This window comes from Vipera berus, assembly GCF_964194415.1.
Source record: "Vipera berus genome assembly, chromosome: 15".
In the NCBI taxonomy this organism is placed as follows: Eukaryota; Metazoa; Chordata; class Lepidosauria; order Squamata; family Viperidae; genus Vipera; species Vipera berus.
In genome coordinates this window covers 5,133,271-5,159,658 of record NC_138218.1, presented here as the reverse complement: position 1 = coordinate 5,159,658, position 26,388 = coordinate 5,133,271, and the positions used below count along the sequence as shown (strand labels likewise).

The 26,388-nt window shown below is 48.6% G+C and overlaps 1 protein-coding gene across 1 annotated transcript in view; it reads left to right on the top strand.

Annotated features, from left to right (window-relative positions):
- The window catches only part of NR5A1 (nuclear receptor subfamily 5 group A member 1), a gene marked incomplete at both ends in the record, with an annotated part of 36,267 nt that overhangs the window by 5,025 nt on the left and 4,854 nt on the right, over positions 1–26,388 (top strand). Inside the window, 4 exons of the mRNA XM_081339557.1 lie at positions 574–715; positions 4,297–5,027; positions 21,083–21,202; positions 22,576–22,723. Coding sequence (XP_081195683.1) covers positions 574–715; positions 4,297–5,027; positions 21,083–21,202; positions 22,576–22,723 — 1,141 coding nt within the window. The remainder of the gene's footprint in view (positions 1–573; positions 716–4,296; positions 5,028–21,082; positions 21,203–22,575; positions 22,724–26,388) is intronic.

Here is a 26,388-nt window from a genome sequence, read left to right as displayed (position 1 = left end):
TCTGGGATTTCAATCCCCAGATTAGAGGGGGGGACTGAAAATTCGGTGTGGTTTGGAGTTAAGTGTGTGTGTGTGTGTGTGTCTGTCTGTCTGTCTGTCTTTGAACCCCTCTGCTCCCTATGGGTTGGACCGGCTCCCAACCGGGACAGACCAGGGGATTCTGGGATTTCAATCCCCAGATTAGAGGGGGGGACTGAAAATTCGGTGTGGTTTGGAGTTAAGGGTGTGTGTGTGTGTGTGTGTGTCTTTGAACCCCTCTGCTCCCTATGGGTTGGACCGGCTCCCAACCGGGACAGACCAGGGGATTCTGGGATTTCAATCCCCAGATTAGAGGGGGGGACTGAAAATTCGGTGTGGTTTGTTTGGAGTTAAGGGTGTGTGTGTGTGTGTCTTTGAACCCCTCTGCTCCCTATGGGTTGGACCGGCTCCCAACCGGGACAGACCAGGGGATTCTGGGATTTCAATCCCCAGATTAGAGGGGGGGGAATGAAAATTCTCCTCCCCCCTATCTAGGAGAGGAGATCTCTTGCCTTCCGTCTCCGTCTCCCTCAACCCCCTCTCTCCTCGCCCCAGGGCTTCTTCAAGCGGACCGTGCAGAACAACAAGCACTACACGTGTACAGAGACCCAGAACTGCAAGATCGACAAGACGCAGCGGAAAAGGTGTCCCTACTGCCGTTTTCAGAAGTGCCTGGCCGTGGGGATGAGGCTGGAAGGTGAGCTCTCCCGGGTCTGGCTTGGGGGGTGGGGGGCAGCCTCAGCCGGGGGTGGTGGGTGGGGGGGGGTTCTCGCCCCTCTTCCCGGGCGGACGAAGGCAAGCTGCAAACTCGGCTGCGCCGGCGTCCAAACGACCTTGGGAAGCCGAGAAAACGAAAGTTGCTTCCCCGGGTGGAAGAAAGCGGCGTCCGGGGGAGTAAGGCAGGGAATCTGCACGAGCTTTCTCGCCTGGATCCCCCAACGGATCCCCCAAAAGGTTTGGGGATGGGCCGGAGGTGAGAGAAGGCCAGGCACTCTGCCCACGTTTGGGACACGGGTTGTCGGAACGATCCAAAAGTGCTTTTTTGTTTCCCCCGGCCAGGCAACTGGACTTCCTTTCCCCCCCCCCCTCTCTCTTTCTTTGGGTATTCTTTTATTAAAGAGGTTTACAAAAACCAAATTTTACAATATATCCCCAAATCCCTCCCACCCCAAACCCACCCACTTCCCAGAGCTAAAATACAGGATTATAGTTACAATAATCATATTCTAAATAAAAATTATCCTTCCCCCCCCCCTCTCTCTCTTTCTTTGGGTATTCTTTTATTAAAGAGGTTTACAAAAACCAAATTTTACAATATATCCCCAAATCCTTCCCACCCCAAACCCACCCACTTCCCAGAGCTAAAATACAGGATTATAGTTACAATAATCATATCCTAAATAAAAATTATCCTTCCCCCCCCCTCTCTCTCTTTCTTTGGGTATTCTTTTATTAAAGAGGTTTACAAAAACCAAATTTTACAATATATCCCCAAATCCCTCCCACCCCAAACCCACCCACTTCCCAGAGCTAAAATACAGGATTATAGTTACAATAATCATATCCTAAATAAAAATTATCCTTCCCCCCCCCCCCTCTCTCTTTCTTTGGGTATTCTTTTATTAAAGAGGTTTACAAAAACCAAATTTTACAATATATCCCCAAATCCCTCCCACCCCAAACCCACCCACTTCCCAGAGCTAAAATACAGGATTATAGTTACAATAATCATATTCTAAATAAAAATTATCCTTCCCCCCCCCCCCCTCTCTCTCTTTCTTTGGGTATTCTTTTATTAAAGAGGTTTACAAAAACCAAATTTTACAATATATCCCCAAATCCCTCCCACCCCAAACCCACCCACTTCCCAGAGCTAAAATACAGGATTATAGTTACAATAATCATATCCTAAATAAAAATTATCCTTCCCCCCCCCCCTCTCTCTCTTTCTTTGGGTATTCTTTTATTAAAGAGGTTTACAAAAACCAAATTTTACAATATATCCCCAAATCCCTCCCACCCCAAACCCACCCACTTCCCAGAGCTAAAATACAGGATTATAGTTACAATAATCATATCCTAAATAAAAATTATCCTTCCCCCCCCCCCCTCTCTCTCTTTCTTTGGGTATTCTTTTATTAAAGAGGTTTACAAAAACCAAATTTTACAATATATCCCCAAATCCCTCCCACCCCAAACCCACCCACTTCCCAGAGCTAAAATACAGGATTATAGTTACAATAATCATATCCTAAATAAAAATTATCCTTCCCCCCCCTCTCTCTCTTTCTTTGGGTATTCTTTTATTAAAGAGTTTTACAAAAACCAAATTTTACAATATATCCCCAAATCCCTCCCACCCCAAACCCACCCACTTCCCAGAGCTAAAATACAGGATTATAGTTACAATAATCATATTCTAAATAAAAATTATCCTTCCCCCCCTCTCTCTCTCTTTGAAGACGTTTCGCTTCTCAGTCCAAGAAGCTTCTTCAGCTCTGACTGGATGGGGGGGGGCGGTGGAGATGGAAGGATTTAGACTCCTTGCAGCCAGCTGGCCATTGGACTTCTTTTAGCGACAAAGCGGTCTGCGAGGAACCCCCCCCCCGCCCTCCCCGCGCGCCCCCAACCATCCAGTCAGAGCTGAAGAAGCTTCTGGGATGAGAAGGGAAACGTCTTCACGAGAAGTCCCAGCTGCCTCTTGCAAAAGGTTGACTCAGGTTGACTCAGCCTTCCATCCTTCCCAGGTAGGTAAAATGAGGACCCAGATTGTTGGGGGGCAATTAAGCTGACTTTGTAATAATGCCGCTTGGGGGGGGGGGCTCGAAAGCCCTAATAAGCAGGCATCTACATAGAATGAAGGCTACTGCTAAGCTTGTAAGCCGCCCTGAGTCTTCGGAGAAGGGCGGGATATAAATGGGATTAAAATTAAAAAAAAAATAAAAATAAAATTGGGACAAGCCACGGTGTGTCCCAGGACTTGAGAATCTCCATAGACGCTCCCGTCAAAAGTTGCCCAAAGCCTCCTGGGTGTCCCCACCCCCACCTGTAACGAACAGCCCCCCTCCCCGCTCTTGTCCGGGCGGCGTGCTTGGGAGGGGGCGCGATGAAGGCCCCAGCTTTGGCCCTCTCTTTTGGAAACAAAGACAAGGACTTCCTTCGCTGCCCTTCCACGAATCCGGGTTTAACCCAGTCCTGTTTCTGCCTTTGGAACTCCCCGAGACAGACATTTAAAAAAAACAAAAACGGGGGAAGATTCCTTTGGGGGCCCCCAAAACCATTCGCGGGCTCCTTTTTTTTTTGGCGTGGTCCGCTAGCCCCGCGACACCCCCACCCCCACCTTTTTTGGGGGGGTGGGGGAGACGCCAAGGCAGCTGGGGAAACCTTGAACCTTCCACTCGTGGGGAGGGAGGGAGGGAGGGGAAAATAGGAAGAACCCACGCTTCGGAGCAGCCCAGGGAAACGCGTCGTCGTGTGAACGCGATCCTTGGAGTGGGTTGCAATGCGGGCTGCTGTTCTGGGGAGTTGGGCCGGGGCGGGGGGGGGGGGGAAGACCCGCAAAGCAGGGCTCAGTCGAAGGAGGGAGGGTGCCTTGCGCCCTTCACCTGCGCTGGGGGAGGACGTGCGGCGGGGGGGGGGGAAGAGAAGGGGCGCAGCGAAACTTTGCCCGAGACTCTTCGTCCGCCCCCCCCAATTTCTTCCCTTTATTCTCTTTGAATAAAGGGTGTTTGCCTTGCCTTTGCTCCCCCCTTCCCCCCCCGCAAGGAACTTCCCGTCTCTCTCTCTCTCTCTCTCTCTCTCTCTCTCTCTCTCTCTCTCTCTCTCTCTCTCTCTCTCTCTCTCTCTCTTTCTCTCCCCCCCCAAATCTTCATGGATCTCTTTTGGGAGGGAGGGAGAGCCGGCCAAGCAGCGGAGAGGCCTCCTGCGCAAAGGCGCTCCAGAATCCCCTGGCTGGGGGAGGCAGCCGCGTCTGTTGCAAGGCAGCCGCGGCCTTGAAAGGACCAAGCCGGGGAGTTGGTGGGTGGGGAGCAGGAAGGCCAGGCGGAGGAGCCCCACCACCCCCGGGAAAGCCAGCGAAGTGAGTGGCTTGGCACCCTCCCGTCGCCCGGCGCCTTTTCCTCTGGGGCTGCCCTCCATCCCACCCACCCACCCCCCTTGAGAGGCGGGGGAGTGGGGCGCCCTTCCCCGCTCAAGGGCAGGGCTTGGGGTCTCCGTCGGCCTCCCTCAGCCCCCCCCTTCCCGCCCCGACGCCTCTCCGGTGCTCCATTTTCTTTGCAGCCGTGCGCGCCGACCGAATGCGCGGCGGGAGGAACAAGTTCGGCCCGATGTACAAGCGCGACCGGGCGCTGAAGCAGCAGAAGAAGGCGCTGATCCGGGCCAACGGCTTCAAGCTGGAGACGGTGCCCCCGCCGGGCCCTCCGCCGCCCCCCATCGTCTCGCCGGTGCAGGCCGTGGACTACGGGGGGTTGCCGCCCACCCTGCACGGCCTGGTCCACCACCAGCACCCAGCCGGGCCGGCCAAGGGGCTGCCGCCACCCAGCGCCGCTGCCATGACCCCGGTCGACTACCAGCGCAGCCCTTACGGGACCCCCGCCCTGGCCGCCCCGGGCCCGCCAGGCCCCGGGCCCGTCTCCGGCTACCACTACCCGCCCTTCGCCAGCCGGGCCATCAAGTCCGAGTTCCCGGAGCCCTACGCTGCCCACCCTGCCCACGAGGCCGGGCCGGCCTACCCCTTCCCGGAGCCCTATCCCGGAGGCGGGGGCGGCTGCAGTGGCGGGGTCTCTCCCGCGATGGCGCTGGACGTGCCCGAAGTGATGCTGAAGCTGCTGCAGCTGGAGCCGGACGAGGCGCAGTTGAAGGAGCGCATCCTGAGCTGCCTGCAGCAGGAACAGAGCAAAGGGCGCCCCGAGAAGCTGAGCGCCTTCGGACTCCTCTGCAAGATGGCAGACCAAACCCTCTTCGCCATCGTGGAGTGGGCGCGCAGCTGCATCTTCTTCAAAGAACTGGAGGTGACACACGCTCACGCGCCCGCACACATTGGGGTGGGGGTGGGAGGGAGGGAGACCCTTTTCCCCAAAAGCAGCACGGGGGGGGGGCTTTCCCCTGGCGCGTTCCTCCAAGTGTCTCAGACCGGAGAAACCCATCGTCCCCAGCCTCTGGGCTTCCTGGGCGGAGTGCTGGTCTAAAGCAGGTTCTGCAGCTGTCTCAGGCCGGGAAGCCCATCGTCCCCAGCCTCACTGGCTGGGCAGCATGGGGCTTCCTGGGGAGAGCCCGTGGGGGCAGGTTCTGCAGCTGTCTCAGGCCGGGAAGCCCATCGTCCCCAGCCTCACTGGCCGGGCAGCATGGGGCTTCCTGGAGAGAGCCCTTGGGGGCAGGTTCTGCAGCTGTCTCAGGCCGGGAAGCCCATCGTCCCCAGCCTCACTGGCTGGGCAGCATGGGGCTTCCTGGGGAGAGCCCGTGGGGGCAGGTTCTGCAGCTGTCTCAGGCCGGGAAGCCCATCGTCCCCAGCCTCACTGGCCGGGGAGCATGGGGCTTCCTGGAGAGAGCCCTTGGGGGCAGGTTCTGCAGCTGTCTCAGGCCGGGAAGCCCATCGTCCCCAGCCTCACTGGCTGGGCAGCATGGGGCTTCCTGGGGAGAGCCCGTGGGGGCAGGTTCTGCAGCTGTCTCAGGCCGGGAAGCCCATCGTCCCCAGCCTCACTGGCTGGGCAGCATGGGGCTTCCTGGGGAGAGCCCGTGGGGGCAGGTTCTGCAGCTGTCTCAGGCCGGGAAGCCCATCGTCCCCAGCCTCACTGGCCGGGCAGCATGGGGCTTCCTGGAGAGAGCCCGTGGGGGCAGGTTCTGCAGCTGTCTCAGGCCTGGGAGCCCATCGTCCCCAGCCTCACTGGCTGGGGAGCATGGGGCTTCCTGGGGAGAGGCCTTGGCTGGAGCCAGTGCTGGGAACCTGAACTGGAACCATTACTGGGTTTTCTTTCTAAGGCAGCCTCAGAGAAGACATCCGGAGAACCGAAGCGGGGGGGGGGGGCTTTCCTGAGATGGGGTGTGCCTCTGTTTCCCCATGTGTGAATGGGGTTGGCTTTGTGTGACCAGCTGGTACCCAGGCTTGATATGCCGAGTCAAGGATTGGTGGGGAACTGTGGTGGGCGGGGGCGAGGGGGCATTTCTTGGGTTCTGAAGTTGGGGGGTGTCCAGCCTTAGGGGCAAGGTCTGCCCCAGGAAGAGAGCTCAAGGACAGAGGGACCTCCAGATGTTGCCCCACACCTGGAGAAGGCCAGCTGGAGAGGGCCGGGCCGGCCGGCTCTCTCCGTTGTAGCTGCTTTTTTGTGGGACAGGAAGGAGAAATTGACGGGTGTGTTTGTGTGTGGTGGACAAAAGAATGTGCAGCTCCAGGATGCACTGTGGTCCCAGGAAAGAGGTCTCATCCTGCAGGACTTGTGTCCAAGGCATTTGTGTATCTAGCGGAGTTTGTCTGTTCTGCCCCAAATTCCTCTTCTCCCCAGGGCAAGACCAGCCCCTGCCCCGTCCTTTTTTTTTTGTCTGCGTCCCTTTCCCTATTTGGGGGTAGACTGCCCCTGTGCCTGGAGGTTTCATTGGCTAACAGGCTTGTCTTCCAGCCTGAAATCTCTGCCCCTTCATGCAAAAGATACTTCCGCCAAGGAGAGTGCACAATTTCTGTTGGGAAGTGTTGCTTCTTTCCTTCTCATCATCTTCCTTGCTTTCTCCCTCCTTCCTTCCCTCCCTCTCTGCCTCTCCTTCCTTCCTTCCTTTTTTCCTTCCTTCCCATCCATCCATCCATCCATCCATCCATCCATCTCCTTCCTTCCTTCTCATTCCTGTCATCCTTCTTTCCTCTCATTCCCATCTCCTTCCTTCTTTCCTTCCTCTCTCATCTCCTTCCTTGCTTTCTCCCTCCCTCCCTCCTTCCTTCCCTCCCTCTCTGCCTCTCCTTCCTTCCTTCATCTTATTCTATCTCCTTTCTTCCTTCCTACATCTCATTCTCTCCTTCTTTCCTTCACTTTCCTAATCCTCATTCTCATCTCCTTCCTTCCTTCCTTCCTTCCTTCCTTCCTTCCTTCCTTCCTTCCTTCCTTCTTTCCTTCCTTCCCAATCAATAGCACTCAGACTTATATATTGCTCCTTTGTCCATCTCTTTCCTTCCTTCCTTCCTTCCTTCCTTCCTTCCTTCCTTCCTTCCTTCCTTCCTTCCTTCCTTCCTTCCTTCCTTCCTTTCTTCCTTCCTTCCTTCCTTCCTTCCTTCCTTCTTTCCTTCGTTCCCAATCAATAGCACTCAGACTTATATATTGCCCCTTTGTCCATCTCCTTCCTTCCTTCCTTCTTTCCTTCCTTCCTTCCTTCCTTCCTTCCTTCCTTCCTTCCTTCCTTCCTTCCTTCCTTCTTTCCTTCCTTCCTTCTTTCCTTCCCTCCTTCCTTCCTTCCTTCTTTCCTTCCTTCCCAATCAATAGCACTCAGACTTATATATTGCCCCTTTGTCCATCTCCTTCCTTCCTTCCTTCCTTCCTTCCTTCCTTCCTTCCTTCCTTCCTTCCTTCCTTCCTTCCTTCCTTCCTTCCTTCCTTCTCTTCTCTTCTCTTCTCTTCTCTTCTCTTCTCTTCTCTTCTCTTCTCTTCTCTTCTCTTCTCTTTTCTTTTCAACGGGAATTTGTTTTAAAAAAAAAAGCTCTGGTAAAACTTTTACCAGTGTGGCTTTCACACAGCTTCATAAATTTACTGGTGGACCAATAATACTAATAAAACTTTTTCTGGCAATTCAATACAGACTAATTAATTTACTAGAGGGGTCCTAAAAGTCTTCTTCAAATAGGTTTCCCCCCCACCCCTGCCCCAAACTTGCTTTTGCAACCCCAGATCCCTTCTGTTTTGTTTTTCCCATCCCACAACCTCTTCCTCACTCAAAATTCCTACACAAACTTTGCTGGGGTGCAGACTTCGGCTGCGGGGGGGGGAGTTCCTTTGTACCTCCTGACGCCATAGAGACAAAACCAAGTTTTTTTTTATTAAAGAGTTTTACAAAAACAAAGTTTTACAATATATCCCCAAATCCCCCCCACCCCAAACCCGCCCACTTCCCCCCCCCCACTTCCCAGAGCTAAATACAGGATTATAGTTACAATAATCATATTCTAAATAAAAATTATGCATAATATACAATTAACCAAATTCATAATGTGCTTTAACTCCCCTTTAACATAACTACAAACAACGTACCAATAACAATATCCCACTAAAATCTACTCATAAGCTAAATGGAACTTTTTAGTCCCATATTTGTTCTGAATATAATCTATCCATCTCCTCCAAACTGAAATATATCTTTCCTGTGAATGATCCTTCAAATAAGCAGAAATCTTAGACATTTCTGCAAGATTCGAAACTTTAAACACCCATTCTTCTATAGTGGGCAAACTATCCTTCTTCCAATATTGTCCCACCAGTAACCGTGCTGCCGTTATCATGTTCAACATCAAGTTAGTTTCTTTAACATCACAATCTACAACAATACCCAATAAAAACAATTGCGGAGAAAACTTTTTCTTTCTCTTAAAAATCTTTTGAATGTTCCACCAAATTTTGATCCAAAAAGCTTTTATATTTCTACAAGTCCACCACATGTGAAAATAGGTGGCTTCTAAACTACCTTGGCGGCGCAGTGGGCTAATGCCTCCTTAAGTAACACCAGCTGCCTGCAATTAGTGCAGGTTCGAGTCCCACCAGGCTCAAGGTTGACTCAGCCTTCCATCCTTCCGAGGTAGGTAAAATGAGGACCCAGATTGTTGGGGGGCAATTAAGCTGACTTTGTAATAATGCCGCTTGGGGTGTGTGTGTGAAAGCCCTAATAAGCAGGCATATACATAGAATGAAGGCTACTGCTAAGCTTGTAAGCCGCCCTGAGTCTTCGGAGAAGGGCGGGATATAAATGGAATAAAAATAAAAATAAAAATAAAAAATACCACATCTCCAACATTTAGACTGTAAATTAGGATACATGTTAGACAACTTTTTTTGAACCGCCCTGAGTGATCGGTACTCATCCCGCCAGGAGGATGAGCAACGTGGTGAGCCCAAAACAGCTGTGGGGTGGGTGTTCTCTCTGTATACATATGTGTGTGTGTGTGTGTGTGTGTGTGTGTAAGAGAGAGACAGAGACAGAGACGGAGAGGGGGAGGATTCAGCTTCAACACCTGTTTTCAAGGCCACAATTCATTCCTCCAACTTTGAAGCAGGATCAAAAAAATAATAATAGTAAAAAAAAAATGCCCAGGCAGAAGGGATTCTATTCCTAAGCAACTTTATTATGATTTTAACCGTTGACTATTTCCAAGGGTTGTGCAAATGTGGTGTTTTTGTTAGCTTCCCCCCAAGAGTCTGGTGGGTGAGTGGGTGGGAGCTACGGAGCTGAAAAAAACCTCACAATCACAGCAAGGCAACTACATTAATGGGCATCGGGTGTTGTTTTTTTGTTTTTTTTTTTAAAAAAGGCCCTTTCTTTCTTTCCTAAGTTTATTAACCTGCTTTCAAACATTTTCTGCCGGCCCCAAAATTGGTGGGTGGCAGTGTAGGGGTCTGGGGGAGGAAGGCCACGCAATTAAAACGAAAACAAAAAAAGAAAATTGACGTGGAAATTGTCTTGCGGTGGTGAGAATGAGCTGGCAGAATTTGCAGGAAAGGTTGCAGAGAATAATCACTGGCAAGGAGGGAAAATGGATAGTCAGATTTAATAATAATAATAATAATAATAATAATAATAATGATAATGATGATAATGATAATGATAATAATAATAATAACAACAACAATAAAATAATAATAATAATAATAATAATGATAATGATAATGATAATAATAATAATAACAACAATAAAATAATAATAATAATAATAATAATAATAATAATAATAATAATAATAATAATAATAATAATAATGCTTTACTTTATTGCTCTGTACACCGCCCTGAGTCCTCCGGGAGAAGGGCGGTATATAAAACAAACAAATTAATAATAATAATAATAATAATAATAATAATAATAATAATAATAATAATAATACCACAGGATCAGGACTGTCCCTGCTGGTTTGTACAGGGAACCCTCAACTTACAACTGTTAGAAGTTACAAAAAATAAAAATAAAAAGTGACTTACGACCGTTCCTCACACGTATGACCATTGCAACATCTTTGCGGACAGTTGCGACGTCCCGGGATCACACAATGGCTATTTATGACCTTCCCAGCTGACCTCCAACAGGCAAAGTCAACGGGGGAAGGTGTGTGTGTGTGTGTACACACACACACACACACACATATAATTTTTTATAGGATTAGGGATGGGGTTGGGGTAAGGATTTTTTGAAACAATATTCTTAATATTTAGCCAACAGCATGTTGTCTGGGTTCATGTATTTAAAGAACAACGAATAATAATTAATTTCTGCATTCTCATAAACATGTTAGTTAATCGCTCAACAGTCTTCCTTTTCCTATATTCACTGTTGCGCAGTACACATCGCGTTCCTTTCTCTCTAACCCGTTTCTCCATCCATTGATAAAAAGGATGCCGTGTTTTAAAACACAGCCGAGTCTTCTTTCTCTTCTACCTTTAATGACGGGGGGGGGGGGGAAGCTTTGATTCGTTTAGTGACCGCCGGCTTCAGGCTGAGCGTCAGTGGCAGAAAAGGTGGTAAACGTCAGGCGCGACTCATTTCGTGAACTGCCTTGGATTGGTAACAAAACTTCCCGGGGGCCAGCTGTGGCCGTAAACCAAGGGCTTGTCTTGACTGTGCCGACCAACAAGCCAGCTTAACTTGGTCTCTTTCGGTTTGTTCAGGGTTAGGATGAGTTTTCTGCTGATGCGGAGATTTCGGACATCTGAGCTGGGAAACCCAGGAGAAAAAGGATAGAGCTTAAGAGTTGGGTCACCTTGTTGAGTGACAACGAGGTGTGGATTTTGTGTCTTCCTCCCCCAGGGGGGACATGAAGCGGCTGTCAGAGAGAAGAGGGGGGGGGGGTGTCAAATGATTCCCCAAAGCACCTGAAGGCAGGTCGTCATGTGGTCACTTTTTGTGACCGTCTGATACGCAAAGTCAGGAAGTGTGTGTGTGGGGAAAAACCAGATTCCCTTATCAACCAGGTTGCAGGTTCGAGTCCCACCAGGCTCAAGGTTGACTCAGCCTTCCATCCTTCCCAGGTAGGTAAAATGAGGACCCAGATTGTTGGGGGCAATGAAGCTGACTTTGTAATAATGCCGCTTGGGGGGAAGGGGGGCGAAAGCCCTAATAAGCAGGCATATACATAGAATGAAGGCTACTGCTAAGCTTGTAAGCCGCCCTGAGTCTTCGGAGAAGGGCGGGATATAAATGGGATTAAAAAAAAAACTTACCAGCTGCAGTGATTCACTTAAGAACCGAGGCAAAAAATGTCATAAAAGGGGGCAAAACTCAGCTAACCAAGGTCCCGCTTAAGGACGGAAATTTTGGGCTGAGTCATGACCGAACGTCAGGGACTAGCTGTATTTGAGGGGGCTGCCACAAAGAAGAGGAGGGGGTCCACCTGTTTCCCAAAGCACCCGAAGGCAGGACAAGAAGCAACGGATGGAAACTAACCGAGGAGAGAAGCAACCTGGAATTAAGGAGAAGCTTCCTAACCGCGAGGACCATTAACCAGCGGAACGGCTTGCCACCAGACGTTGTGGCTGCTCCGTCACTGGAGGTCTTTAAGAAGAGACTGGGCAGGCACTTGTTTGAGATGGTCTAGGTTCTCCTGCTTGAGCAGGGGGCTGGACTAGAAGACCTCTGAGGCCCCTTCCAGCTCTATGCAGCTTTCCTTCTCTCAAGAACCTCCAGATTCTGAGGGTCACTGAATCTTCAGCAGAAACCTGAGCTGCTCTTCTGGGAAGGATGTTTGATACTGGGTCAAGGGCCAGAAGCGGTTGAGGGGGGGGGGCCGTAGGTTGCACACCCGTGTGGCAAGGAAAAAACAATGCCTGCCTTTGGAAAACCCCACGCGGAGGGAAAGGAGAGAGTTGTAAGTGGAGACATCCTGTATGCTGAAACGATCACGAGGAGGAAGAATCAAAAATTGGGGGAAAACTTGGTGGAAGTCTCCTGAACCATCTTCAATATAATATGCTGACCGTAGCATTCTCCTCTCAGAAAACAAAGAAGGCCTGGAACATCTGATCCAGAAAAATCAAGGAAGAAAGAGAGGATTTTGGTCTCTCAGCATCCAAAAGACCAAGCTCATGAACACATAAGGAAGGGAAACATCAAAATAATAATAATAATAATAATAATAATAATAATAATAATAATAATAATAATAATAATAATGTAGTGATGATGATGATGATGATGATGATGATGATGATGCTGGCAGCAACCCGTGTCAACCATTAGTGCCAGACCAGTCAATTTGAGTGTTCAGTTGACTGAGTTTCATGTTTTATGAATAAAAGTTTAATAATAATAATAATAAAATAATAATAATAATAATAATAATAATAATAATAATAATAATAATAATAATAATAATAATAATGTAGTAGTGATGATGATGATGATGATGATGATGATGATGCTGGCAGCAACCCGTGTCAACCATTAGTGCCAGACCAGTCAATTTGAGTGTTCAGTTGACTGAGTTTCATGTTTTATGAATAAAAGTTTAATAATAATAATAAAATAATAATAATAATAATAATAATAATAATAATAATAATAATAATAATAATAATGTAGTAGTGATGATGATGATGATGATGATGATGATGATGATGATGATGCTGGCAGCAACCCGTGTCAACCATTAGTGCCAGACTAGTCAATTTGAGTGTTCAGTTGACTGAGTTTCATGTTTTATGAATAAAAGTTTAATAATAATAATAATAATAAAATAATAATAATAATAATAATAATAATAATAATATAATAATAATAATAATAATAATAATAATAATAATAATAATAATAATAATAATAATAATAATAATAATAATAATGCTGGCAGCAACCCGTGTCAACCATTAGTGCCAGTCAATTTGAGTGTTCAGTTGACTGAGTTTCATGTTTTATGAATAAAAATTTAATCATCATCATCATCATCATCTCCTCCTCCTCCCTTTGAGATCTTCTAGTCCAACCCCCTGCTCAATCAGGAGACCATCTACCATTTCAGACAAGTGACTGTCCAGTCTCTTCTTAAAAGCCTCCAGTGATGGAGCATTCACGACTTCTGGTGGCAAGCTGTTCCACTGGTTAATCGTTCTCACTGTTAAGGAAGTTTCTCCTTAATTCCAGGTTGCTTCTCTCCTTGATTCATTTCCAACCGTTGCTTCTCGTCCTTCCCTCTGTTGCTTTGGAGAATATGTTGACCCCTTCATCTTTGTGGCAGCGCCTTAGATATTGGAACGCCGCTATCATGTCCCCCCTAATCATTAGAACATAGAATAATAAGAGTTAGAAGGGACCTCGGAGGCCTTCTAATCCAACCCCCTACTCAGGCAGGGGGACCCTATACCCTTTTACACAGTCTCTTCTAAAAAGCCTCCAGCGATGGAGCACCCACGACGACTTCGGGTGGCAAGCTGTTCCACCGGTTCACTGTCCTCACCGTTAGGAAGTTTCTCCTCCATTCCAGGTTGCTTCTCTCCTTGATCGGTTTGCATCCGTCGCTTCTTGTCCTGCCTTCCGGTGCTTTGGAGAAGACGTTGACCCCCCCTCCTCATCTTTCTGGCAGCCCCCTCCAACATGACAGTGAAGAGATAGAGAATGGGTGGGTGGGGGAAAAATAAAATCACTCTCTTAGGATTGCAGCTCTGGGACCCGACTAAAGGAATAACCTTGAAACCAGGAAACCCTAAGAGCTACTTTTCGGAGAGATTCTCTTATCAAGGATAGATTTTTGCAGTCCTAACGCGCCCCCCCCTCCCCGCCCTTGCTTCCTGCAAGGTTTGGTGCCTTTGAAAGCTTCCTATTGTCTCCGTCCCAAAGGAAGAGCTAAATTAAAGAAGAAGGAGAAGGAGAAGGAGAAGGAGAAGAAGAAGAAGAAGAAGAAGAAGAAGAAGAAGAAGAAGAAGAAAGAGAGAGAGAGAGAGAGAGAGAGAGAAAAGCAAAAACAGAACAGGAACGACAGGACTTTGTCCTCAACCCTCCCCAAACAATGACTCCAAGGTCCCTGGGGTCGGTGGTAGGGGGCAAGAGTGGGGGGAGCGAGTTGGCGCCTTCCCTGACGAAGGCCAAGAGACGATTGCCTTGCCGTGGGTCTAATTACCCTCTTGACATCTAGGTCCCAGGCAATATTCGGCATGCCTCTGGACTGCAGAGAGATTCGGCTTGCTCCAGATAGATGGTTTCATTTAAAGGCCCGTAATTCTGTCAGCCGGGCGGGTGACAAACGAGAGAGAGAGAGAGAGAGAGAGAGAGAGAGAGAGAGAGAGAGAGACCCCCTTACTGCCTGCCCATCATCTGGGCCAGAGCGACGCACCGTCCCTGCCACGCCGAGGGTTACTGGGTTACTGTCGCGGCTGGCCTTCGGAGGCTCGGCTAATAACTCCAGGCCAAAGAGGGTCTTCGGGATGCTTGTTTATGGACGGGGGAGCCTCCGAGCAGAGGTCAAGCTGGAGGGCCATAAATAGCCACGCTAAGCGGGCCCGAGATGAGGTGTCAAGGCCTGGAGAAGATTTGCAGGCACGCAGCCACCACTCACCCCCGTTTGGGGAGGGGGAGACAAGGGGCATCAGTTCTTCTGGAGGAGAGTCCCGACCTTCTGCCTCTGCCATGCTTAGTGTCCCGTTTAATCAATACAGGAGAATATTTGTAGCTGAGGGTTGAACTGAGGGGGTCCTTGAGTTTTCTTGCAGACGTTTCCCAACCTGAACTAGATAATGTCGTCAGCGCTAGAATGGAGAGGAGGAGGAGGAGGAGGAGGAGGAGGAAGGATTGTGGGGTCCTTGGTGCTCTCTGAGCTGGGTGGTTTTCTTGGAGATGCTTCATTACCTGACTAGGATACATCATCAGTGGTAGAAGGGAGTGGACTTTAAGGAGGAGGAGGAGGAGGAGGAGGAGGAGGAGGAGGAGGAGGAAGGATTGTGGGGTCCTTGGTGCTCTCTGAGCTGGGTGGTTTTCTTGGAGATGCTTCATTACCTGACTAGGATACATCATCAGTGGTAGAAGGGAGTGGACTTTAAGGAGGAGGAGGAGGAGGAGGAGGAGGAGGAGGAAGGATTGTGGGGTCCTTGGTGCTCTCTGAGCTGGGTGGTTTTCTTGGAGATGCTTCATTACCTGACTAGGATACATCATCAGTGGTAGAAGGGAGGGGGGTTTGCAGAGAGGAGGAGGAGGAGGAGGAGGAGGAAGAGGAGGAAGGATTGTGGGGTCCTTGGTGCTCTCTGAGCTGGGTGGTTTTCTTGCAGACCTTTCATTACCCAAACTAGGTGACACCATCAGTGCTAGGAGAGAGTGGATTTTGCAGAGAGGAGGAGGAGGAGGAGGAGGAGGAGGAGGACTGTGGTGCTATCTCATCTTGGTTGTTTTCTTACAGACGTCTCATGACCCAACTAGGTAACATCATCAGAACTAGAAAGGAGTGGGGTGTGTGGGAGCAAGAGGAGGAGATAGAGAAGAAGAAGAGGTGGAGGAAGAGGAGGAGGAGACAGAGAAGAAGAGGGGGAGGAAGAGGAGGAGGCAGAGGAAGAGACGGAGGAGGGCTGTGGGCTCCTTGGTGCTCTCGGAGCTGGGTGGTTTTCTTGCAGACCTTTCACGGCCCAAACTAGGTGACACCATCCCTGCTCCGTGTAATTTAATCCCTGGCTAACCAGGTATGTTATATCACTTCTGGAGAAAGGTGAGACCGGGATGGATGGACATCAGTGGAGAGCAGGGAATCTCCCCTGCCTTATGGAAATAGGGGAAGGGTCCCTGCAGGCTCTGCAGAGAATTCCAACCGAAGCCTCTTAGCCTGACCGATCCTTGAGGTCCAAATTCTAAGGCTAGGAGAGAGCGCTAAGCATGGCTTGAACGAATATGAATTTTTTTTGGAGTGGGGAGAGACAAGGGGGTGTGCTCTGCTCCTCTGGGGGGGTCTTTTCCAGACTCGGGGCAAACAAGGTACACCCCCTCCCCTGGCCAACAATGGAGGAAGTTCCCTAGTTGGATAATGAAATGGTTCCTGTTGCGCTCAAAGAGTAGCACCATGGCGGACTATAGGCAGGTCGAGAGGATTGCTTCTCCTCCTTGCAGTGTGTGTGTGGGGGGTGTCTTTCCCCCCCCCTCCCTAGATGTGCTGGGCAAGGCCAGTGGCTGGAGGCTTCTTGGAAAGCCCCCACCCCACCCCCACCTCCGGAGGATGCTCCTTTGCCCTCTTAATCACAATAGTTGTGTGTGGACAATGGCGAGTAAGTGGGAGAGAGAATCGAGTAAGTGGGAGAGAGAATCAGACATTGACTTGAGAAGCAGAAATGCCCCCCCCCCCCCCGGAATCAAACCTTAGTTCTGGGGATTGCTGGGAAATGCCACGTCCAGCCCACGGGGGGGGGGACTCTGGACCCTCTTGCCCTCTGCCTGAGCCGGCTGTGGCTGATTGGCCCTGGTGTCCATCTCTGGGAAAGCTGCCGCAGATTTGAGGTTTGCTGTACGCAACTGCCTGGCTAAGCCAGTTACTATTTCTCCTCTTGTTTTTCTGTCGCTCCTTTCTCTCTCTCTCTCTCTCTCTCTTTTTTTCTTTCCCTGGGGTGGGGTGGGGTTAAACCCTTGGCTTGGAGCAAGACGGAAGAGTTGCGCAGGCACCCCATTCTGACAACTCGCTCAACCTCAATCTAAAGTCTTAACTAAGGCTACGGGTCGATTTTAAACCGGCAGTTGTCCAGACAAATCAACCAGGGTTAATTTGGGTTAATGCTAAGGCTCGGTTCATACATGCTGGACTTCCTTCCCCCTGACCCCCCCCCCCCGACCCCCACAAAGACAGAGCCAGGAACAACCTCTTTTCCTTAGCTTAGGATGTGTTGTGTGAATCTGGTCTCCGTTTGGGGGCAGAGACCCCCTCCCCCTCTCCCTCGGGTTCCTGTTGCAAACCTTGCAAGCATCACTCCAGGTCTCCTTTGATTTTGTGGAGCGGGGGGTGGGGGTGGGAATATGTTTAAGGATGGCTTAGAAGGCTAGCCACCCCCCCATGTTACCCAGCATGCCTCGGGCTGGTGGATTGGGCCCTTCTTGCCTCTCCTAGCCTCGTTGTTTGGCCTGTTTAATCTGGGTCCCGATGATCTCCATTCCGGTGCTAACTGCTTAGGGAATTGGGGGAGCAATTTGGTTTTGAAGGAGACCCCCCCCTGGAAAAAAGCAGTTAGAAAAGTTGCAGCTTTGGGGCTGAACTATCCAGACAGGGGATTAAACTTCCTCTCCTTGGCTCAGCTATCTTGATTGATTGATTGATTGATTGATTCATTCATTCATTCATTCATTCATTCATTCATTCATTCATTCATTCAATTTATCAAATTTATTGGCTGCCCATCATACCGCTGGATAAAGGTTCCTCGTGTGATGCAAGGCTTGGTGTGTGTGTTTGTGTGTGTGCAGAGGATGTGGGGGATGAGAGAGTCCCATCACCCTGGTATTTGAAGGGGGGGGGCTTCGCCTGTTATTAACACCTTCGACTTGTGAAGAAGTGTGATTGTCTCTCTTTCTCTGCCCCCCCCCACTTCACAGATTGTCCAAGTGACAGCTTCAATCTTCACCAAATAATTGCGTGCGCACACCACACACACACACACACCCCTCCCTCCACTTTCCCTACAACGCAATTGTTGCGTTCTTGGATGAAACTTCCACCCACCTTCGTCCCTGGGCTTGGCGTGTGTTTGGTCTGCCTGGTAGGGGAACATGGGCGCGCCCGACATTCGTACAGAGATCCGGGCTCTGCGATTTTGAATTTTGTTCAGTAGAACCTGCAAACACCCCAGACGCCTCAGGTTTCACATTTTGGTTCGTCTGCAAGGGAAACGGCACCCGCCAAAAAAAAAAGAAAGAAAAAAAGAAATGCACATGCACACAACACACACACACACACACACACACACAAGTACACGGACACCTAGCCCTGAATCCAAGTTCAGAGATTCAAAAGTGACTCTTAAGTGCTTCAGAGGGGAAGTTGATGCACCTCTAATCTTTGCGCCAATTTGAACTTTTATTTTACACTTAGGGCATTCTTTCTTGTCTTAGAAATCCCGGGAAATCCCTCCTCCCCCCATGTCTCCCCCCCACTGAAATGGCCCTATTATAGCCAGCCTGAAAACCATTTTCACCTCTAAATAGCCCCTCTGGAGATTTGCTGGCTTAAGCATCTTCTGCCTTGTGTGTCTTTGTCTCTCCACCGACAGACCCCCAGGTTGGATTCTCTTTCCCCTTTCGCCGCAAAACGTAAAACCCAACATTAACACGTGGGGGGGGGAAGGAGAACTTTTTCCTACCCCGGTGGGACTTTTCCACACTTTTATGAAATTGCCCGGTCTTCAAGACGTTACTGTTAGTCCTCGGGCGTACGTTTAGTTCACTGAAAGTTACAACGACGCCATCACGTGATCAAAATTCAGACATTTGGCAACTGGCTCGTATTTACGATGGGGGGGGCAGCGTCCGCCGTGTGTGTGCGTGCGTGTGTGTGTGTGTGTGTATGTGAGTCGGGATCCCCTTTTGTGACCTCCTGACAAGCGAAGTCAGCTGGGAACGGGATTCACTTCCGAACGACTTTTAACAACTTCGGCGATTCCCGTAACAAAGGCAGGCGGCAAGGAAAGTTGGCGAAACGACGTCTCGCTTAGCCACGGAAATTTTGGGCGCAAGGGTGGTCGTAAATCGAGGATGACCTGTGCTTGTTTTACCTACAAATGCACGCGTCCCTGGCTCTTCTAGGAAAACACGTGCAAGATTAGACACAAGCATCGAAGCTTTGGAATGAGCAGTGGCGTGGTTTTTTTTTGCGCAGGCAGCTCAAGACGGCTCTTCTCCTTTGTGTCCCCCATGGATGGGTTTTAAGTTGCAGGATCCAACCAGCTTCCCTTTTGCCTCCTCTTTCCCTCTTCTTCAGTCCAAAAATGCAAGCTTACGCGAGTACCTGGCCTGAATTCAGAAATCAAAGGCTCGGTGGAAAGGGATGGGTGACGTGAGGGCAGATCGGCACGTGTTTGAGTATTGTCAGCTTAGGGAATGAATCACAGCGCGGGCAGCCAATTCTAAGAGGCTTTCTAAGTGATAACTTAGTTCACAAACCTGCTTTTGCTTCCCAAAGATGGTTTCAGGTTGTATGCGCCCGGTCCGCCTGGCCTGGAGGTGCAGAACAATTAATCAGTGGAACAGCTTGCCTCCCGAAGCTGTGAATGCTCCAACACTGGAGGTTTTTAAGAAGGGATTGGACAAACATTTGCCTGAAATGGTATAGGGTTTCCTGCCTGAGCAGGGGGTTGGACTAGATGACCTCCACGGTCCCTTCCAACTCCTCTATTCTATTCTATTCTATTCTATTCTATTCTATTCTATTCTGTTCTGTTCTGTTCTGTTCTGTTCTGTTCTGTTCTGTTCTGTTCTGTTCTGTTCTATTCTATCCTATCCTATCCTATCCTATCCTATCCTATCCTATCCTATCCTATCCTATCCTATCCTATCCTATTCTATTTCTTAATTCTATTCCTTAATTCTATTCTATTCTGTTCTGTTCTATACTATACTATACTATACTATACTATACTATACTATACTATACTATACTATACTATACTATACTATACTATACTATACTATACTATACTATACTATACTATACTATACTATACTATACTATACTATACTATACTATACCTTAATTCTATTCTATACCTTAATTCTATTCTGTACCTTAATTCTATTCTATACCTTAATTTTATTCTGTTCTGTTCTGTTCTATTCCTTAATTCTATTCTATTCTGTTCTGTTCTATTCCTTAATTCTATTCTGTTCTGTTCTATACTATACTATGCTATGCTATGCTATGCTATGCTATACTATACTATACTATACTATACTATACTATACTATACTATACTATACTATACTATACTATACTATACTATACTATACTATACTATACTATACTATACTATACTATACTATACTATACCATACCATACCATACCATACCATACTATACTATACTATAGATCTGTTAAATTAAAGAGAGATTTCTGGTCACCACACTACAAAAAAAGATGTTGAGGCTCTGGAAAGAGTGCAGAGAAGAGCAACAAGGATGATTAGGGGGCTGAAGGCTAAAACATAGGAAGAAGGTTTGCAGGAATTGGGTATGTCTACTCGAGAGAAAGAAAGGAGTAGGAGAGACATGATAGCAGTTATTCCAGTATTTGACAGGCTGCCGCAAAGAAGAGGGGGTCAACCAATTTTCCAAAGCACATTAACCAGTGGAACAGCTTGCCACCAGAAATTGTGGGCGCTCCATCGCTGGAGGTTTTTAAGAAGAGGCTAGACAGTCACTTCTCTGAAGTGGTATAGGTTCTCCTGCTTGAGCTGGGGGCTGGACTAGAAGACCTCCAAGGTCCCTTCCAAACTATTATTCTATGTTCTATGATGGGTTTAACTGGAGTATTTGTCCTTTAGGACTAACTAGGTTGGGCCTGAGTAGATTTGAGATCTCTGGAGAGCCATCCAGAGCCACATTATCCTCAAAGGATCACGAGGTGGCTTCTAAAACGGGTTGAGCCCCCCCCCTCCTTGTAGGGGTAGATGGGCTACAATCACCTTTAGAATAGAATAGAGCTGGAAGGGACCATGGAGGTCATGTAGTCTCTTGCTCAAGCAGGAGAGCCTGTACTATTTCAGGCAAGTGGCTGTCCAGTCTTTTCTTAAAAACCTCCAGTGACGGAGCCCCCACAACTTCCAGTGGCAAGCCGTTCCACTGGTTAATGGTCCTCACTGTCAGGAAGTTTCTCCTTAATTCCAGGTTGCTTCTCTCTTTGGTCAGTTTCCATCCGTTGTTCCAACTTTCTGCTGTTGCTTCTCCTTCTAGGTTGGGGACCAGATGAAGCTGCTGCAGAACTGCTGGAGCGAGCTGTTGGTTTTCGATCACATTTTCCGCCAAGTCCAGTATGGGAAAGAACACAGCTTGGTGCTGGTGACCGGCCAGGAGGTACGAACGGGGAAACTGAGGCTCGGGTTGGGTGGTGAGAGAGGGAGAGAGTGGGGGGGCAGCCAGCCAAAATGACCCCCATCTTTTTAAACAACAACAGCAACAACAAGTTTTATTGGTTTTTCAGTTAAAATCTACATATTTAGAAAGCATCATGGTGACTGGGTAATCAGTAACAGAGTTTTCAGTACATAATTGGGTAATCAGTAACAGAGTTTTCAGTACATAATTCAGGTTACATTATCAAAACATCCTCCTCAATTTCCCTTCACATTTCATACAACCGGTTTAAACTAATAAATTTCTAGAGTTAGCATGGCCAGTTGAAAAATTTGTCAGTTCAATTTCATTGAGATCTATCTATCTCCTGTTCTTAAAGTTGACCTAATTTGAATTTGAATTATATTACTCAAATTTAGCCTTTCACATCCCAAATAACGTTCACAACCCAAATTTCCCTTATTTCACGACAGCAAAAACTGTAGCATCTAACATGTACGCAGTGGCTGAGTAGCTGTGTTCTACCTAATAAACATTGTCTGTTTCACATCCTAATACATCACACGTTACTGACAAAATGACCCCCATCTTCATGCATTTGTCCTCATTCGACGATTAAGCCCCCAGTCCGGCCTGACTTTGCTTGGAAACAGATCCCAGGTAGCAACTCCAGGTAGCTTAGTGTTCTGTACCAGCCTGCTACCGGCCTTGCAGAAAGGCAACCCCTGTACAAACGGCAGAGGCTGGAAAGCGTCTGAGGCTGGAAAACGTCTGCCAAGTTTATTACACAAACAAACAACAAAACATGAAACAAGATACCAGAGCTTTGATCCTCAAACGGAGCGGTTGCTTTCAGCAACCAGCCCTTCCCCAAACACTCCCTTTATTAGAGTTCAGGGCGTGGCCTCCCTGTGCCTCCTTCCGAGAAGTCCCACAGCCTTTCTCTGCTTGCTCCTGCTTGACTGCCTCCTGCGTCGGGCGTCCTTGAACAGGGCCAGCTGTGGGTCATCATCATCCGCACTGTCGGGCTCGCGCAGCTGAGTATCCACCAAGTAAGAGGGCCCTGGCTGGGGGCTCTGCGAAGCCTCCAAGCCATCATCAGCAAGTTCGTCTTCAACACCCTCCTCCTCCCCCTCGTCTGAGTCATCCGAGTCATCCGACCCGGCTGCCGGACCCACAGGCTGACCCTGAATCACAACACTTAGCCAGGTGTGCTGTGACCTCCAAGCAGGTGAATGGAGGGGTCCAGCCGTTTCCAACCAGAACAGACTCGGGAGACGTCTTGTTGAGGCTCTGCAGCTTTTCACCCTGGAGTTGGGGGGAAACCGCAGGAGAAGTCCCCGCGTTGATGCCCTTTTCTCCCCTCCTTCCAGGTGGACATGTCGACCCTGGCCACCCAGGCAGGATCCATCCTGAACAATTTGGTGCTGAGAGCGCAGGAGCTGGTGCTCAATCTGCACTCCATCCAAATGGATCGGCAAGAATTCGTCTGCTTGAAATTCTTGATCCTCTTTAGCCTCGGTAAGTGGCAGAAATTGGGGGAGGGGGCAGGCAGGCTGGGGACCCCAAGATGGCGTCCAGTTGAAAAACCTCTGCAGAACAGATTTTCAGGAACTGTGGGGAGCAAGGTCCCTAGAGTCCCATCCCACAACGGTCCCTTGGGCTGATCTGGGGGGGGGGAAAGCCCCTTCCCCATTTTGGTCCAGTTGCTTTCGATGTGGCCATCGCCCCACTTGGCCAAAACATCTGTGGGTCTCATAGCAGAAGACCCGATTTCTGCCTACATATGTTTTTGGGAGAAGCTGTCCTGTCCAAATTCTCCGATGCCGAAATCATAATTTCACTCCTTCTGTGGTGCTTGTTCCACCTGCACCGCTTATTCAAATGTTTCTCCCGGAACAGGAAGTGGTCATACCTGAAGTATCGGGTATCTGTTTGGGGGTGAAGGAAAAGATCCCTGGGGCCAGATCTAGGCTTACCCGTCTCTCTGTGTAACCACGTTTCCTAACCCTGGCTGGCTTGCTTCATTTCCTTCCCTGCCTTGCTGGGTGGACTTGTTACCAACTGGGGTGGGGTCTGCCAATTTAGAGCCCACCTGCAAAGGACAGGAAGATCTCCAACTTCTGGAGAGGACTTAGGGAAGGCCACCACCAGAATCCTAGCAAGCAGACCTCCAATGGTGAGGCATGCTCAACAGCCACCTCTTGTAGATGTGGTGGACATGTAGATGTCCATGTCAACATCTCATAGATGTTGTGAATGTGTCCAGCTGGTCTGTAATAGAGTAGAGTAGAGTAGAGAGTAGAGTAGAGTAGAGTAGAGTAGAGCAGAGTATAATGGAATGGAATGGAATGGAATAGAATAGAATAGAATAGAATAGAATAGAATAGAATAGAATAGAATAGAATAGAATAGAAGACCTTGGAGGTCATCTAGTCCAACCCCCTGCTCAGGCAGGAAACCTTATACCATTTCAGGCAAACGGCTGTCAAGTCTCTTCTTAAAAACCTCCAGTGTTGGAGCACCCACCACTTCTGCAGACAAGTTGTTCCACTGATTAATTGTTCTAACTGTCAGGAAGTTTCTCCTTAGTTCTAGGTTGCTTCTCTCCTTGACTAGTTTCCATCCGTTGCTTCTTGTCCTGCTTTCGGGGGCTTTGGAGAATGGCTTGGCTCCCTCTTTTTTGGGGCAGCCCCTGAGATATTGGAAGACTGCTATCCTGTCCCCCCTCATCCTTCTCTTCGTTAAACTACACATACCCAATTCCAGCAACCGTTCCCTATATGTTTTAGCCTCCAGTCCCCCGATCATCTTTGTTGCTCTTCTCTGCACTCTTTCCAGAGTCTCAACATCTTTTTTACATCGTGGCGACCAAAACTGGATGCAGTATTCCAGAAGTTGTGAACGTGTCCAGACACATAGTAGAGTAGAGTAGAGTAGAGTAGAGTAGAGTAGAGTAGAGTAGAGTAGAAAAAAGAGTAGAGTAGAAAAAAGAGTAGAGTAGAGTATAATGGAATAGAATAGAATAGAATAGAATAGAATAGAATAGAATAGAATAGAATAGAATAGAATAGAATAGAATAGAATAGAATAGAATAGAATAGAATAGAATAGAATAGAATAGAATAGAATAGAATAGAATAGAATAGAATGACAAGAGTTGGAAGGGACCTTGGAGGTCATCTAGTCCAACCCCCTGCTCAGGCAGGAAACCCTATACCATTTCAGACAAATGGCTGTCCAGTCTCTTCTTAAAAACCTCCAGTGTTGGAGCATTCACCACTTCTGGAGGCAGGTGGTTCCACTGGTTAATCGTTCCAACTGTCAGGAATTTTCTCCTTAGTTCTAGGTTGCTTCTCTCCTTGACTAGTTTCCATCCGTTGCTTCTTGTCCTGCTTTCGGGGGCTTTGGAGAATGGCTTGGCTCCCTCTTTTTTGGGGCAGCCCCTGAGATATTGGAAGACTGCTATCCTGTCCCCCCTCATCCTTCTCTTCGTTAAACTACACATACCCAATTCCAGCAACCGTTCCCTATATGTTTTAGCCTCCAGTCCCCCGATCATCTTTGTTGCTCTTCTCTGCACTCTTTCCAGAGTCTCAACATCTTTTTTACATCGTGGCGACCAAAACTGGATGCAGTATTCCAGAAGTTGTGAACGTGTCCAGACACATAGTAGAGTAGAGTAGAGTAGAGTAGAGTAGAGTAGAGTAGAGTAGAGTAGAGTAGAGTAGAAAAAAGAGTAGAGTAGAAAAAAGAGTAGAGTAGAGTATAATGGAATAGAATAGAATAGAATAGAATAGAATAGAATAGAATAGAATAGAATAGAATAGAATAGAATAGAATAGAATAGAATAGAATAGAATAGAATAGAATGACAAGAGTTGGAAGGGACCTTGGAGGTCATCTAGTCCAACCCCCTGCTCAGGCAGGAAACCCTATACCATTTCAGACAAATGGCTGTCCAGTCTCTTCTTAAAAACCTCCAGTGTTGGAGCATTCACCACTTCTGGAGGCGGGTTGTTCCACTGGTTAATTGTTCTAACTGTCAGGAAGTTTCTCCTTAGTTCCAGGTTGCTTCTCTCCTTGACTAGTTTCCATCCGTTGCTTCTTGTCCTACCTTCAGGCATTTGAGAAAATAATTTTACCCCCCCACCCATCTTCTTTATGAGATATTGGAACCCTGTTATCGTGTCCTTTTTTCCACTAAACTAGACCTACCCAATTCCAGCAACCGTCCTTTGCATGTTTTAGCCTCCAGTCCCCTGATCCTCTTTGTGGCTCTTTGTGGCTCTCATCCCTGCCCGAAGACCGTCTCCGATGAAGCATGAACAGCCTTTTCCACACCGGAGAACTTCCATTCCTCTCCCACCACCACCACCACTCCGCATTGCGTTAAAACCACGTCCTGCTGGAGCTGGGGGACAAACCGTTACCCGTGCCTGCCACCCACCCTCCCTCCCTGGGGTCTGTGTTCGAGTCTTCGGCAAGCAGGGCCGATCCTGGCCTTTTGCTTTCCTTGGAGGCTCAGCTGCACCCAGCCACCTCCCTCCCCTATTGTGCGGGGCGGCTGTAATTGTGCTCTGCCAGAGAATTTTCACATACCCACCCTCCCTTTCTCGCCGGGGGCCGTGGTGGCACAATCCGAGCGACCCCCCCCCTGCTCCGCACACATGTGCACAAGAGGCTCGCCATTCTGAGTGGTAAATAGATTTCTCCCTCCCTTTCTCTTTTTCCCCCCCTCTCTCTCCCCCCCCCCGCCCACTCCTGAGTAGCTAAAGAGGTTTAATTAAAATTAGGGGCTTCTCCAAACAGCAATATTTATGAGTATGGCACAGGTTAGCTTTGTTCTCCAGAAGAGTTTAATAGAGCCTTAATGGATTGACCTAGCCTGCATCCTCGTACGGGCGGCTGACTTCCATTCTCCGGCGCAGCCACTCCAAGCGAGGAGGGAGGGGGAGGGTGGGGGGGGGAGAGAGAGAGAGAGAGAGAGAAAAACGGCTTTTTATTGCGGACCCGCATTCCCATAAGCGATGGCAATTTATCAGAAGCCTCCGGCAAACAAAGGGAGATGTGAATGAGAAGAACACTTGAAGAGCATAGAAATTAAAAAAAAAAAATCCAGCGCCTCCCTTCCAAGCCTCAGCAGGGACCGGGCGCTTTTGTGGTTGTTGTTGTAGTAGGGACGG